The 15,847-nt window shown below is 39.0% G+C and overlaps 2 protein-coding genes across 2 annotated transcripts in view; both read right to left on the bottom strand.

Moving 5' to 3' along the window:
• The window catches only part of LOC124158578 (protein white), a 181,033-nt gene extending 172,972 nt beyond the window's left edge, over nt 1–8,061 (bottom strand). Inside the window, exon 1 of the mRNA XM_046533738.1 lies at nt 7,197–8,061. Within this exon, the coding sequence (XP_046389694.1) occupies nt 7,197–7,292 (96 nt within the window). The 5' untranslated portion in view covers nt 7,293–8,061. The remainder of the gene's footprint in view (nt 1–7,196) is intronic.
• Nucleotides 8,062–12,525: 4,464 nt separating this feature from the next.
• Nucleotides 12,526–15,617, bottom strand: LOC124159629. The gene is made up of 2 exons (XM_046535549.1): nt 15,248–15,617; nt 12,526–13,247 (listed from the first exon to the last, which is right to left on the bottom strand). Exons 1-2 carry the CDS (start codon nt 15,414–15,416, stop codon nt 12,526–12,528), a joined length of 891 nt encoding a protein of 296 aa, XP_046391505.1. The 5' UTR covers nt 15,417–15,617.
• Nucleotides 15,618–15,847: the final 230 nt, after the last annotated feature.

The raw sequence follows: 15,847 nt of genomic DNA, 5'->3' as shown, positions 1-15,847 counted from the left end.
GCTCTTTACATGCGGCACATAAAGGATGAAACTAGTTGGGCTTATCACCAATCGGATACTTCTTTCCTCTAAGATGTGCATCTCCATTCACAGAGAAGCTGAATACATTAGAAACAGAATTGCAGCAGCAGAGATAAAATGGTTAAAATCGTTAACGACACGCAGAAAAGTAGTTACGTCATAAGAATAACTTCCTTGAAAACAAAATCGGAGGAATTAAGCGAAAACATTTTGTATCATTTGATCACGGATTCGAAAACTTTTGTGGGATTTGAATGAAGAAAGTTTAAAAAATTCAAGGACGAAACGGTCTAAGTATACTTAGCAAGAATCATTTTATTAAAATGCGCAATAATTAGAGTTCATTACAAAAATATTTTATGATTACTATTGAAATGAACCTAAAACAGTGCAAGAATGAAATACCAGGGGTCAGTCATAAGTTAAATTTAACAGAACAATTATAAAAACACTGAGCTATACCTAGAATTAAGTTCGAAATTAAATACTCAGAAACAATCTATATTACATGATGAGCGCTCACCCGTTATATCCAGTAGGTAGCAGAGCTGGAATACGCAGGCTTCGCCTAGCGCCGTTTGCATCAACCTAATTACCCACCTTAAGCGACAGTTTCTCCGGGAGTTCTGTGCGCTCTGAGATTTTTCAACCTCATTCAGCCGCAGAGAAAACTCTGACCTTTAACGGTGCATCGCATAGGAATCCCAATATACGTGAATGTCTAGTATGCCCCAATTCTATACAAAAGATTGCCGTCTCAGACGGCAATATCGAAAACAAAATATGCAATTAAATTTGCTTGTGGACTTACAAAAAAAATATATCATTTTCTACACTAAGAAGAGTTTAAAATGCCAAAGAAATTTAAAATTGATACCGGGCAGATGGAAACTCTGCTACACTCTGCATTAAGTGAACGGGGATCACTAACGATTAGCTTCAATTTAGAAAGAATGTGAACGTTCACATCATAAAATAATTTGATTACCGTATGTATGACAGGTGACTCTCCAGATATCAATGCATCACGATTTTTTTAGGTCGTACAACAGTGAAAGAGCATTCGTCGCAATTGCTAAATAAGAATTGCAACGGGAAGTGAATGGCAGTAAGCAATGAGGGATGGTAGTAAATAAACTTATACTTCAAAAGACCTCACCTTCGAGTACACCTTGAGAAGCTACGATGCATGGAATATTCTTGGACAGTTATATTTAAGCATACCACGGCTTTTTTTGAGTATTTGATATACAGTTGATACCTCGCATAACACGCGCGTAAAACATGTTTCAGAATCTTTTTTTGAGGTTAAACAAAACTTTTGAGAGTAAAGAAACATGTAATAAAATCCTACCCCTACTTTCAAAACTATTCTTTGGTTAACTTGCATGGTATTATGCGGATGTAATAAAAAAAATTGGATGGTCTGAGCATGTCTCCCTCAACCAGACACGCATTTTATTACGATCATGCGTTCATATGATAAAATTAGCCAAATATAAATTACGCATCGTAACCTAACGAGGCGGTAATCGGTCGATATTCTTGCACTATAACGTTTAGCGAAAGATAGGTTTCGTCGCACATAAAAATGGGAAACAACAAGAATACCTCATACCTTTTAACTTTCAACTGCGAAAACGTTTTGGCAGATACTCTAGAATAATAGGGTGGTTTCCTATTATTTCTTATTGCCTAAATCGAAAGATTATTACTCCTGGAGTACCTATTTCACGCTTTTAGATTTTTAAATGACGATATCTATTTTTCGCGATTAAATGAAAAGTGAAAAATTTCAAGCGCGCGAAAACGCGACGACTAAGTATGAATGCTAGGAAAACTCCGAGTGACGTCGTTCTGGTTCCCGCTGCCGCAAGTGAGGTGACCTTGGGGCGAGGCTTTGAGCGCTGATACGACGCAGGATGCTAGCAGGTAGCGGAGTACCCTGCTAGCTGGTAGCGCTTGGCTTAATTAAGGATTATTGATACCTTATCAAACGAAGAAAACTTTCCGACCTTAGCCAGTTTTAATAAGTGATTATTAAGACATGTTTCCCTGAGATCTGTGCCTCACACATGCATTGGTAATCTCAGACGATGTAAAACTCCTATCTACTCGTTTAGAAAATAGGTCCCTGTGACGTCACGTGGAGTGGCATCGCATGGGCGCCAATCCGGCCTTTTTCAAATGAGGATAAAATTGACCATTGCCATTCGTCTAAACCGGTATTTCTAAAACCAAATAATCTGTATATTATGAATACACTAATGGTGGGTAACGAATCGCAATAAATGCCTTTCGTTTTCTTTGATGAAGGAAAGTCCCCTATTGCCGATGAGTCGCATTCCTGATACATTCCCTTATCTGGAGATCACTCTGTCAACCCCTAAGCAAAAGTCAAACCGATGATGGCACTTTAAAGGCACCGATTATGAAGGTTAATTTGAGGTTCATTTCAATTATTCTCCATCGCGCTCCATCACGAAAAATAATTATAAATATTAAAGCAATACTGGGCAATATATCGAATACATACATCAAATAAAAGAATGTACGCGCTTCAATTGTCCCGTTAGCAATAAATTCTCGCATCCAAATCGCATCATAGTTTCAACAAACAAGTGCAATCAAATCTCTTGAGAGGCTCGCACGTGGCTAATCCCAGCATTTTCAATTGGAAATGCGTGCATGTACATGAAGGTCATTTATGCAAAAAAGCGTAACGATAACGGCAGAGTTTTACGTAACCTAACAATCAATCGCTAAGGTACTCCTGTCTTCAATTTACGACCCGAAAGATCAATTGAAAAATCATTTTTCCCGTCATAAAAAACTACTTAAAATGCTTAAAAGACCATCACGTCATGAGTGCGTTGTATAACAGCACTACCTATGAGTTGAACACTGACGCACGGTGGTGGGAACCAGGAATCACTGATAATGCCAAGTTCCAATGTGACGAGTTTCGTAGCCCTTACGTCAGGTTTACAGTTAAAATATATATTTCTCCACATATTCACAACACCCTGGGTCTCTCCTTTCTCTCCTCCAAACATCAACGAGCTATCCAGAAAGTAAAATTCACTAACTAAATATTAACTTTGTGGTATTCCATTGTACGTTTTCTTGAATATTATACTATTACTTATAAAGCATTGGTATAAGTAATAGTTTAATATCCAAGAAAACTTGTCCAGGAAGTCTGCGAAAGTGCGACCAATGGTGGATTATAGTGTGCTTGTCATGAATATGGGATGAAGACATATTAAGAGATAAAAAGCCCAGGAGTGAGTGAGATATATATTGTGACGGATTAGTTTCTAGGTCGGTTCTTCATGAGGAAAGGATTACTACGCTAATGCCTTCCATAATACCTTTATCAAATTAATATAATTATTCTTCGCTTGTTCTGGAAATGAAGAACATTGTATATGGGGTTACATAATACCCTACTCCACCTCAAGGGTATATAATGAAAAACCATTGTTAATGCGTGACACTGGAGTTCAAGTTATTGAATTTACAGTACATGATACATACGTAGGTCAGATTTGATATCTCTCACTATCAAATACGATGCTAGTCGAGTTTTAGCACAACTAACATAACCAAATTATGAAGGTGATTAAATCAACTTCGAAGGACTTTGTACGGGTTTCAACAAACAAGTGGTTATCATGATTTATTAAAATATTATCCTCCTACGTGTGAAGGATTACGAGTATTATTTGCCAAGAATTGAATGAGTGGATTGTTATTAAGCATGTTTATTTTAGTTCTTTCGTTTGGTCATTACATTACTAGCACGTTATCAAAATCTAACGCATTTCTAATAATTTTGGCCACGCACGTTTAACACTAACTCTAGCTGACTGTTGAATACATCGGGGAGACGAAAAGAATGAGGGAAAAAATATATTTATCACTTGTCATTTTATGATCCAAATTGTCAGATGGGTACATTGAAGCACAAACGACAATAATTATTTAATTATTAACTGGATGAATATTTAGGATGTGGAATGAATGAAATAGTTACTTGAATACTCTGACGAAAGCGTACGAGTATTAAAATGAATATAATTACGACCACTATCAGAATCAATAGCGCATTCATTTCGGGCAATTATACTCCGCAGTAATCACAGCAATACCATTGGGGACCCATCGGGAATTCATAAAAAACATTGAATGATTCTTAATGAAATAAAAACACTTGCAATTTTCGACGATTATAAAATTTATTTCGAACTTGTTTTCGATGTTGCTAAATCATCTTCAAGGTCCAAATGGTGTGTCGTACATTCTGAATGAACTGAAAGCACTACACACGATTTGTACCTTGAAGATGATGTAGTAACATCGAAAACTAGGTCGGAATACATTTTATAATCGAGGAAAATTGGAAGCGTTTATTTCAACATGGAAAAATTCCACTCCATCGCATTGAATCTTAGGATTTTACTAAGTAATTCATTTGAAATAACTCGGTGTACTAACTCCAGTGCTCAGTATTTATTCATCTGGATAACGAGGAATTCCTCCGAATGAGGATCAATGAATGTTAATGCATGACACTGGAGTTAAATTTATTGAATTTACAGTACATGATACATACGTACGTCAGATTTGATATCTCTCACTATCAAATACGAGCTAGTCAACTTTTTGCACGTTATCAAGGGACAGCTTGAACGACGTAGGGTCAAGAGGCAAGGACACGCAAACGTTCTAAGACGACACCTCTCAAGATCGGACGCAGAAACTGTTGCGCGCTCTTTGATTTAGACCACAGCCTCCCACACTGAGACTGCCCCGAGAGGGAGAAGAATAAAAACAATGAGCAAACGAAAGCAATCCACACCGCGTGTATCCCTTTACAATCGTCGTTATTTTTTCCCGCCCGTTCCCACCGTGTCGGCTGGGCTGCACCACCGCGGGGGCACATCGGCTTTGAGTCTCGATCGCGCCATCGCAACACCACAGTCGGCCGCGGTGGCGAAGACGACCTTGGGAGGCATGGAGACACCGTAATGGGAGATGGACGAAGCACGGGGCACACTACCTCAGCTTGTGAAGTAACAGCAGTGATTTGCCGATCAATTTCCTACCAAAACAGTATGCAATGCTGCCTTTAACCCCTTACGCTGACGTGACGAGTCAAGCTCGTCATCAGATTCTCATGATTTTAGCAATATCTAGGGGAACAGCGTAAATCCTCTATATTATTTCCACTGTATAGATACCTTTTTCTCAACCTATACGCAACCAAACTCTACAAATGAGGTACCAAAATGAACAGAATTTATCAGAGAACATGCGACAGCATATCTTACTTCATAAATATTGCTATTGTGTCCTAAAATTGGTAAAAAAAATAATCGATTTAAAAAAATCGATTCCGGCAAGATTGTCCTCATCCCAAGAATACAGTTAACGCCGTCGGATCCCACCATCCCTTTTAATTTGACTCGCAGACAATTTCCCATCAAGGTTTCCTATGCGATGACTATTAACAAGGCTCAGGGTCAGACTTTGCAAAGAGCTGGCTTATTCATGCCTGACCCTGTATTCTCTCATGGCCAACTTTATGTAGCATTCTCTAGGGTAAGATCTTTTCAAAATATTTTTGTAAATATTAAGGAAAACGCTAAACAAGTATGAACATAGGATAGCGTAATTACTTCCAATGTTGTGTTTAAAGAGGTCCTCTGACCTCAAATTGCACATGAACATTCCAATTAACTTTGTACATAAGACCCTGCCTTTTTTTTCTACATTTTAAAATTAGAAACGCGCCTATCCTTCTGTGGACCTGCATTGAAAAGAGCGGGGGAAGCCCGCTGGGAGCGGGCGCATCACGCTCGTATTTTGAAATTTTGACAATGTTACAACATCAACAGTCTATGTAAAGAACTAACATTTCGTGAAATATGATGCATTGAAAGGAGTAAAATTATTTTATTCGAGTAGGTGTAGCTGTATTCTCGATGTTATTACGGGAAGTTGGTGAACAATATGAAATTAAAATAAATTTTTATTTCACTGTTCTACGATAATTACAATTCACAAAAAAATATCATTTCATTACCTACCATTCCATACAAAAAGAACCACAGAAAAATAAATAGACGATAAGAGCACGATATTCACAAAAATAAATCGAAGAGGAAGGGGTTAAAATAAAAATTTCAGATTGCATAACGAAATATTTCTATACTTTTCACACAAAAATCAATGAAAAGTACCAAACCCGATTCATATTTTGAACTATAAAAGAATAAAATTTGTAAGGTTCACTCATTTGAAAAAGTACGAAAAATTATTCAATCATTATTCGTTCATAAAATAGCTATTTTGTCAGGTTATCAATAAAAGACACTTTGTAACTTCCACAATATATATTTGACATATATTGCGGAAGTAACAAAGTGGTGCCTTTTATATTGATAATACTGATCCCTTCCACCAAGTACAATCTTCAAGTTTCGATTTAACATCGTCAGGTTATGAAACACGAGTCGTGCTTTTTCAGATATAAAAAAGTGAAACATTAGTGAACATAGCAAAGTTCATTCCTTCTTTTTACATAATGGTAAAGTTTCACACAGTTACGCCTGAAATAATCAGTTATAGCGATTATTCATTAACTCACTTCGCTCGAAATCAGAAATTCAAATGCAATGGATTCTTTTTTTACGAGAGGAAAATGGACCTAAACCATTTTTTCTTTTTCGAGTCGCTTTTTCAGGCGAAAAAACTGCATACAAGTCTGCCGAATAACGGAAAAAACGTAAGCTCGGATTCATGATTTTACTTAAAATCTCAGAGCTCCATCCTGAAGGTTGTTTGGTTGGGTAAGTCGGGATAGAGCCCACTTCAGTATAAGTTAAGGGTATGTAAAATTCGTACATTCTGGGTAAGGGAGCTCATCGATTAGCAACGCAACACCACCTATTACGCAACCACACATCTTCAACACTAGAATGAACTATGCAAGTTAATTTCCGGAAAGATCGTCGGTTCCCTGGATTATGATAAAAAAGTTAAATGCAATAAAGTGAAAGAAAAGCATTTGTTATCGTGGTACAGATATTTATCGGTCTGCAGAAACGCTTCACACCGAGGTAGCGCAAAGATAGGTAAAGATTCAGAGGAAGAGAATGAGTACTTACGTAACCGATGCCGTGGAAGCCGGAGGCCGCGGTTTGGTCGTGGACTGGGCCCCTGGCGGGCCCTAGAAGCGGCTCCTTCTCGTCACAGATCGTCATCCTGTTATCCGGCTAGCAATAAAATGTGTCACTCAAAATATATGTATCCACTTGCCAGTTCTCACCACAGAAACGTCCTCACAAACACGGGAAAGGTCAGCCGTACACCAACACTACGGAGATAACTCCACTACAAATTACGTCACCTAAGTTTTTTTAAAAGTACTTCTTCCGAATGGGCCACCGTCACAGGATTATTAACGCGCCTTAGCTATTGAAACGACTTTTATTCCAAACTTAGAGGAGTATGTACGGGTAAAGAAGGATGAATTCACAACACACGATATACTTCAATATATATTTTTACAGTGGCGTCCTGTATGACTACCAGCCACTACTTGCAATGTCGATCAGATGATTGGGAGTTCGTGCTGTGCTGAATTCTTGTCCGGCATTCACGTCAGGATGAGATGACTACTTCTCACACTGTTATCAATATGGCCGGGCGATTCTCTCACCTCGGAAGCAGGTTGACGAAAATAAGGGCGTCTGATGCCTCCCTCCTTCGCCCAACAGCGTGTCAACAAACGAGAGAGTTGTATCCCCACGCGTTATCTCTTCATTCTTTCAAGGTTCGAACTCGCGTCCAGCGGCGAGGGAAGACGTCAGAGGTCAGGAGGAAAGATGGTTCCTCTCTTCCGGGTCAGGCCGATATTTACTCTCCCACGAAATCACGCATCTGCAGACGAGGAAATTTCTCGTGCACTCCAATCTCTCCACTTTCGCCTGGGGAAGGTGACTCAGTAGTCTTCGACCGCTTAGCACGGCGATCGGGCGCTCAATGAATCCGCTGACGGCTCACGGTGGAAGACGAGCCTCCCCCCCAACGACCCCTCCCGTAGACAGGCGGTGGGGGGGAGGGAGGGCGAAGGTGGGCAAGTGGATGAGCGCGCAACACTCATAAGACGGACAGTGGTGGACAACCTTCCCTGATGATTCATTGATAGAAAAATAGTGGTAATAGGTAGGAGTAAGGATTTAATGTACCGCGTCGACGGCAGAGGTAACTTTGCACCTTGAAAAAGGAAAAAAAACTCATAGTAAATAAATTCAATAAATAAAAAAAGACCAACTTGGTTATTAAGGCCTGTTCACTCATCTACCATCGCAAGGGCAGCATAAATCCACAACTCCAAACACATGTTTTTTTATGGGTGCGTCGACAGCAAAGGTCATTTTGCATCTTAAAAAAGGAAAAACACACAGTAATAATATTCCATTAGTAAATAAAGAGCAGCACAATTCCATAGCTTCAAACGTTTTTTTTTTTTTTGGTGCGTCGACAGCAAATGTCATTTTTCACCACAACCGTCCCACAGTGAGCTGCTGAAATCGAAAAACCTGGCCAAAAATAATATCTTCCATCAAGTAGTAGTAGTGTTTCTTTTATAGGGTGCGTCGGCCATTTCTTCCATATTGTTTTAAGTAGCTCGATGAAATATTTCTATTAACTATTTTTGTTTGGGCTATATAACGGGAATCTAATGACACTTGCCGAAAAATTGACCATGGGAGTTTTTTTAAACAAATTCGAAGAGATTGAAAAAATCCAAAAATCGACTATTCGGACAGCATCAGTAGAGATAAGAGCACTTCATTGTAAATAATAGTTAGCAGTAAAAAGTAAGAAGTTTATCATTAAATTTAATTATTTAAATAAAAAAGTTCATATGAAATGCATAAAATAATTTTACACAATATTAACGACATAGTCAATTAGCAGTTGAACTTTATGTCAACATTATTTCTGAGAAAACATACATAAGAAATCATCTAGCAAACAATTTATATTTTGAAAAAATGCAATCGAAAACATACCACATAAAATTATTTATGAACCATAATAAATTGACATTAAAGTGTAAAACATATGAAAACCTAGAGAATACCATCCTTCTACCAGTTTTATCCAGATTCCCAGCCGTCACTGACCTCATTGAAGTTGGCTCCTAAAGTAAAAATAAGTTTCGTATATCCTTCGAAACATTTTTTTGACATTTCCACTTACATATCTTTTGATATAAGAGGATCCAGAGTAAGGAGGAGCCTTCGGAAAAGATCTCCCATTTACGCCAAGCGCAACATTTTTCTCGTGTGGTTAACCCATTAATCCCCAGCGTTGCGTTAACGCAACATTATTGAATCCTAATTCTCAGAACAAGTTTCTACTTCTGAATAATTTTTTCTTCGATTTACTGACTTTTTTTAAGTATGTCTAGTTCTAACTCTGTCATTTTCACCAACATTTTCATTCACATAATTGTATATTTATGACTGATGGCGTTTGGCATAAAAATCTATTCGCACATACGAGACACCCTATGAAAAATGACATACCCCAGCATGTCCGTCAAGGCAGAATAGGGCATTTCCTCCAAAGGAACACTGATAACTCCCGGCGAAGATTTCGAGTGTACAAATGAAGATAAAAGATGAAACTTAAGTTTTAAAAATTACTTTTTTGTATTTATTTACCGGAGTTTTCCCAGCGTAGCGTAACGCAGCATTATGACAATCCTATGATATGATGAAAATATTTTTTCTTCCAAAAATTCATCTTAATTAGGCCAAAATAAATCGGAAAATTCGAAACAGCCGAAGTTAAAAGCCCTGAATACAGTCTGGGGAATAATGGGTTATATCAATTCGAATACGTTTAACAATGCAGGTACCAACCTGAGCAAGGAGTCATAAGAAGAGATTTAAGCAAGGCTGATGGGAACGGTATATCCTTCTCTAACCAACATCGAAATTTTATATTAAACCTGTCGCTGGTTCTCTTGCATTCTACCAATTTCTGAAAATGCCTGCTTAAAAAGTATTTTTTCACGACGTTATTCAAAATTTCCTTTTTTTCACGTCTTTACCCAAGTTTAACTTGTGATTAAGACATTGAAGGGCCAATTTACGCTTTGAATTCAACGAATTTCCACTTCCACTAACAATAACGTCATACATTTCTTTGCGGGTTCCTTTCATGCGCTCCTTTTTTCTCATCCTAATAGGCAGCAGTCTAAATAACTTGACAAGGTAATCGAAATTACAATAACATTCCCTGGATAATACAGAGAGTCAATGAGGTATTTTACAAGGAAGACGTACCTTTTTATCGTTACGAGATATCCTTCTCTACCAGTAGAGGTAGTTTAGCCTCAACGCTGATATTTCACGATCTAGGGAAAATGAACCCTGGTTCTTCGCTTCTGCAGCACAAGTACTGAGATCCTTTCGCACTCACGAAGATGACTAATTTCGTCGGGAAAATATTTTTCAACCAATTGGAAAGAAGCATTTGCACCGTGCACCGAGTTCTTTTTACTACAGTTTAGTATGGCATCGAACACCGAAAGAACGATGGAGGACGCGGACAAGGAGAGGGTCTTCTGCAAGTCCCTGCCCCTACACCGAACAGTGAAAACCCTAAAAGATAAAAAAAAGGGGCGAGAAAATGGAAGCGAAGGACTGAGGTAAATACCCCTAAAAAGAGAAGGAAAAACTGTATTTGGAGTGGAACTGTTGCAAGATAAAAGATTACATATCAGTGCTGCGATGCTACAAGTTCCAGGCCTACGGCCACAAGACGTCTGCCTGCCGGAAAACTGAATAAATCTGTGACCACTGTGCAGGAAAACACACATTAGAAGGTTGCAATAAAAAATCGGAGAAACCGAAGTGTTTTCACTGCTCATCTGCAGATAAACCCTGTGAGTAGTAGTAGTATTTTGTTTTTAGGGTGCCTCGACAACTAAGGTCATTTGCACCACTGACAATCTATAAAATCAAAATTTTAAAAGATGCGTTAAAAACGCATTTAAACATTCATAAAAATTTTGAAATAAAAGGGGTAGTCAGATGATAAAAATGTTGGAATTTAAACACTTTTAATTAGCCCGGTATCTATTAAAAACTTTATGGCTTTGCTGACACTATCAGGGTCGTCTCCTAGGATGTGCCCTAGGTCTCCTCCGATGTTCAGCCGATGGCGCACAGCACGGTATTTTTCACACTCTGTCAGGAGATGTCTCACAGTAATGGGAGAGTCGCATTCATCACTAAGGGGTTGAATTCTCTCTTCAGTGAAGAGGTACGAGTGGGTGAGAGCGCAGTGCCCAATTCTCAATCGCGTGATTGCGACCTCCTCCCTGCGATTCCTCCTGACAGACGTGGGCCACGCTGAGATTACCGGCTTGATTGCGCGTAGTTTATTCCCGGTCAGAGAGCGCCAGGTCTCTTTCCACTTTTCTATGGCTATCTTTTTCATGGTAGCCTTCAAATCCTCGTATAGTACCAGCACAGAGGCAACAACGACGTCCTTGAGGGCTCCTTTCGCGGCCGAGTCGGCCCTCTCATTTCCAGCAATGTGAGCACCGTTCTGGAGATAGGGATTACACCTTCTTCCTCAAGGCTAGGGAACAGGAGTGCCAAAGCCTGGGGTATGGCGGTACACCCCCATAATCTTAAAATAGGTCAGGTCAACGCTGGGCGGAGCCACGCAGCACTAGCCAACCTGGAAAATCTGTGCTCCGAACTAAAAATCGACGTGCTTATGATCCAAGAACCCTACTACGTCAACGGCAACGTTCCCTTTTCCACGGGCGTAGTGCTAAAAACACCGAACGAAAAACAACTATGGGCGTGCACAGTAAAGGTACGTTTTCCAAGGAGCGACTGTAGCGATGATCGCCGGGCGATGATCGCTGGTTAGCGGCCGCCTTGGTGTTTTCTTAAAAGCGACTGCGATTTTCTTCTGAAGCGAGAACCCAGTAGTCTCCAAACTCTTTACCTGTGCAAGTGCGTGAGAGCATGAGTAATAAAAAGAGGCGTATTCTAGCGTTTTTACTGAGTGAGGAAGAAGACGACGACGACATTGCAGAGAAAATCATTATTTCCAAGAGAAAGTCTGAGCATCAGATATATAAAACAAGGAGTGAAGAGGGATACTCACATATGCTGATCGAAAACCATTTGCGAGGAGACAGTGAGAAGTTTTGCGAATTTTTCCGTCTGAACCCCTCCCAGTTTAATTTTATTTTAAGCTTAATAGAGGATGACATAAGGAAGATAAATTGCAACAGACATCCCTATCCAATCAGACCTGATGAAAAGCTTGCACTTACTTTTGAGGTAAGACGGAAATTAATTCATGTTACATTTTGGAGTTGTTGACAAGAAATCTCTTTATTCTAAAATGATTTGGATACATAAAGTGGTTATTAAAATCAGTGCAACTACCTTAAAAACTGTAAGAATTCACACCCGCTCCTTCATAAATGTCATGCCTACCATAATCACTTGGTGAAGCTGGTAGAGATTTCCCACTAAGTGGAGTTAATCCACTAGTTGCTGGTGAGGGAGTGGAAAAGGTAGTGGACAAGGAAGGACTGGGAAGCTGACGCTCCACTTGCCTTCTCATTTCGGTCTCAAAATTAGAAACAAGCGTTAAAGTTTGTAATTTTATTTGGGTAATGAAATCTGGACTAAGTTTCTTAACTGTTTTAGCAATACTTTTAAAAAATAAGTCCACTTCATCCTCTTCTTCCGCTAATAAACTTTCTATGATAGTTTTGCGTTCATGGTCCCTTTCTTTTAGGTGCATTAAAAAGTTATCCTTAGCACTTTTTTTCACTTTATTGGCTCCACCAACATTCACTCTGTCTGCCGAGTTCACCGAGGAACCAGATTCCCCACTTACGCATATTCCTTCGATCTGCTCACATTCAGGTTGGGGTTCACTTACTTCCCTCTCGGATGTGATTTCTACATCAGCCGTATCCTTTTCATTGGATATGGTCTTTCTGGGGGCCTCCGTTGATTGTAAGAAAGATAACTTTTCTTTTAGCTGCCACTTTTTTCTTTTCATATCGGGAGCAGCCGCTGAGCCTGTCGGTGACCTTGCTCTTTTTCTCCTGTCATAAGTGTCTTTAATGTTTTTCCATCGTTTTTTACAATCTGTCACTGAAAGAAGGAAAACATTTTATCAAGTATTGAATAAAGATTGTTGAAAAACAAAAGTATAATTATACTCTACTTTTCGCAGGTTTTTGGCGACTGGAGAGTCTTATCATTCTCTACGGTTTCAATTCCGAATATCTGCCGGTGAAATAAGCAAGATTGTTGCTTCTACATTGAGCGTCCTGAGAGAAACCTAATGCCATTGTATTTGCCACCGTTATCGCCTGAAGAAGTATTAAGTAAAACAGAACAGTTCTACCAAAGATGGAATTTTCCAAATTGTGCGGGTGCTATAGATGGAAAGCACATTCGGATTGTCTGTCCTAGTAAGACTGGTTCCCTTTTCTTCAATTATAAGGGCTATTTTTCCATCGTTCTGCTGGCTTTGGTTGACGCCAACTATAAGTTCATGTACATTGATGTTGGCTCCTACGGAAAGGAAGGTGATAGCGGAATTTTTGATAGGTCAGACATTGGGAAAAAAATTGCTACTGGGTCCCTGCTTCCTTTGCCGCGTAAACTACCTAATTCTGATAAGGTACTTCCATGTGTGTTAGTTGGTGATGAAGCCTTCAGATTACATACAAATATGATGAGACCCTACCCAAGAACTGATGCAGCAGCTAACGAGCGAAAAGCTATTTTCAATTACAGGCTTAGCCGTGCTCGTCGAGTTTCCGAAAACGCTTTTGGATTGTTGTCCCAAACCTTCAGGATTTTTTACACTCCCATTCATTTACTACCTTCACGAGTTGATGACGCCATCATCGTTTCTTGCTGCTTACACAACCTGCTAAGAGATGACTTCATTTCATCACATGGAAAAACCAACTGTGATTTTGAACCGGCAAAAGATTTGCCTTGTCAAAATCTAATTAGTTTGGCTGGCACTGGAGGTTTTGCAAATCAAGAAGGTTTTTCTGTGAGAGATTCTTTTGCAGACTACTTTATTGGAGAGGGCAGTGAAGGATGGCAAAACCATCATGTGAACAGAACGGACAAAAATTAATGCCCTCCAATTTTTTAATGTTATTTTTAAATGATTTAAGTAGTATTATTGATAAATTTAAAGCATACATAAAGCACTCGGAGAAATTACTTCGATCCATTTAAAATATGTCAGCCAAGGCATTAGATACAGGTAAAATGAAATCACTTGAGGTCGCAAGAGAAATTTTGTAATTTGTGGATGTATTGCTCGTAAAAATTCAAAATGCTTATTGTCTATTATTCATATGGAGAGAAAAAATATTATGAATGTATTATTATGAATAAAGAATTACCAAATCATCAAATTACTCATTTATAATATGCCATCGAAATGCAAGTAAAGTGTTGCCCACGGAGCTATCGGATTCCTACTGAAAGCGGTGCTGAAATTATGCAAAATTACCCTTTGGAAACTTTGCCTTGATATGAAACAAAGCCCTTACCACTGAAGTTATTATCCACCAGTCCCAAGTTAGCAATTAATTAAATATTGTATTATATTAGTGAAGCCAATTGCCGATTAGGAATTACGTAGTAGGTATTTAATGACAGCTTATATCCACACTCGTGCTAGAAGAAACCCGGCGCAGTTACACATCTACAGTCGAAGAAAATTTTCCCTTTTTGCCGTGCAGCTAAGAATCCAAGGTCATAGACTAAAAGAGTCCGTAACTTATTAGGAGTATATCTATGGGAATTCTTAGAATCTCATCCAGGAGACGGGATTAAGCTAATAGTTATCAAATATGTTTACTGAGTTGCAGCAAAGGAACTTCATTAGTCTCTTTCATAACTACACTTGGTGGTCATTATCAACTGGAATCAATCGTAATTATAGCATCCAAAAAATGTTAAATGGCATAATATAACAATTAAAAAATTCTGCAATCTGGTGAAAGAATAGTCATTATCTAACAAATCGAAAAGATGATCTGAAAATGGTTAACGAACTAGATCTGTTCAAGAAATAGCAGATACAAACTCAAGGAAATTTTAGATTGTGATGAACTCACCTGGTCTTCTTACATATTCTGCGATCTCTTTCCAAATATTGTCTTTCACACGTATGTCCCGGTATAGTGGATGGTGCAAATCATACAGTGCTGGATGGTCTCTCACCTTTTCAGTCAACTTTTCGTCTTCTTCCGATGAAAAATTCAATTTTGTGGTGCTGCACGCCATGATATCACTTCATTCACCGGCAAATAATCGCTGGCGACTGCGATTCCTACCCCTCTCTGGGCAGGATACCATAATCGCCCAGCGATCAAAGTAAGCGACTCCCGCAATAGTCGCGTGTTGGAAAATGGTTACATTGTAGAGCAACGTATGCAGGCTGTCGCGATCATCGCTCAGCGATCATCGCCCGGCGATCATCGCTATAGTCGCTCCTTGGAAAACGTACCTTAATAACGAATCCCAGCGTAAAAGCTACAGTGATTTCCCAAAATACAAATAAATATACAGTGACTGTGAAAATCAATACACCAGGAAAAAGAGAAATTTTACTCATTAACAGCTACTTCCGCAATTTTCTGACTCAATCGAGCCATATCTAATTGTAAGTTAACATGACTTTTCTCAACTTAATAATGGGAAAAATGGGATTCCAA

Source organism: Ischnura elegans, chromosome 5, assembly GCF_921293095.1.
Source record: "Ischnura elegans chromosome 5, ioIscEleg1.1, whole genome shotgun sequence".
In the NCBI taxonomy this organism is placed as follows: domain Eukaryota; kingdom Metazoa; phylum Arthropoda; class Insecta; order Odonata; family Coenagrionidae; genus Ischnura; species Ischnura elegans.
Note: the sequence above shows the minus strand (reverse complement) of the source record. Positions and strands in the feature narration are given on the sequence as shown.

Coding starts and splice junctions, on each gene's coding strand:
- LOC124159629 (XM_046535549.1), bottom strand. CDS start 15,416: ATGGCGTGCAGCACCACAAAATTGAATTTTTCATCGGAAGAAGACGAA. Junction 13,248..15,247: donor AGAATATGTAAGAAGACCAG/GTGAGTTCATCA, acceptor TCCTTCTTTCAG/TGACAGATTGTAAAAAACGA.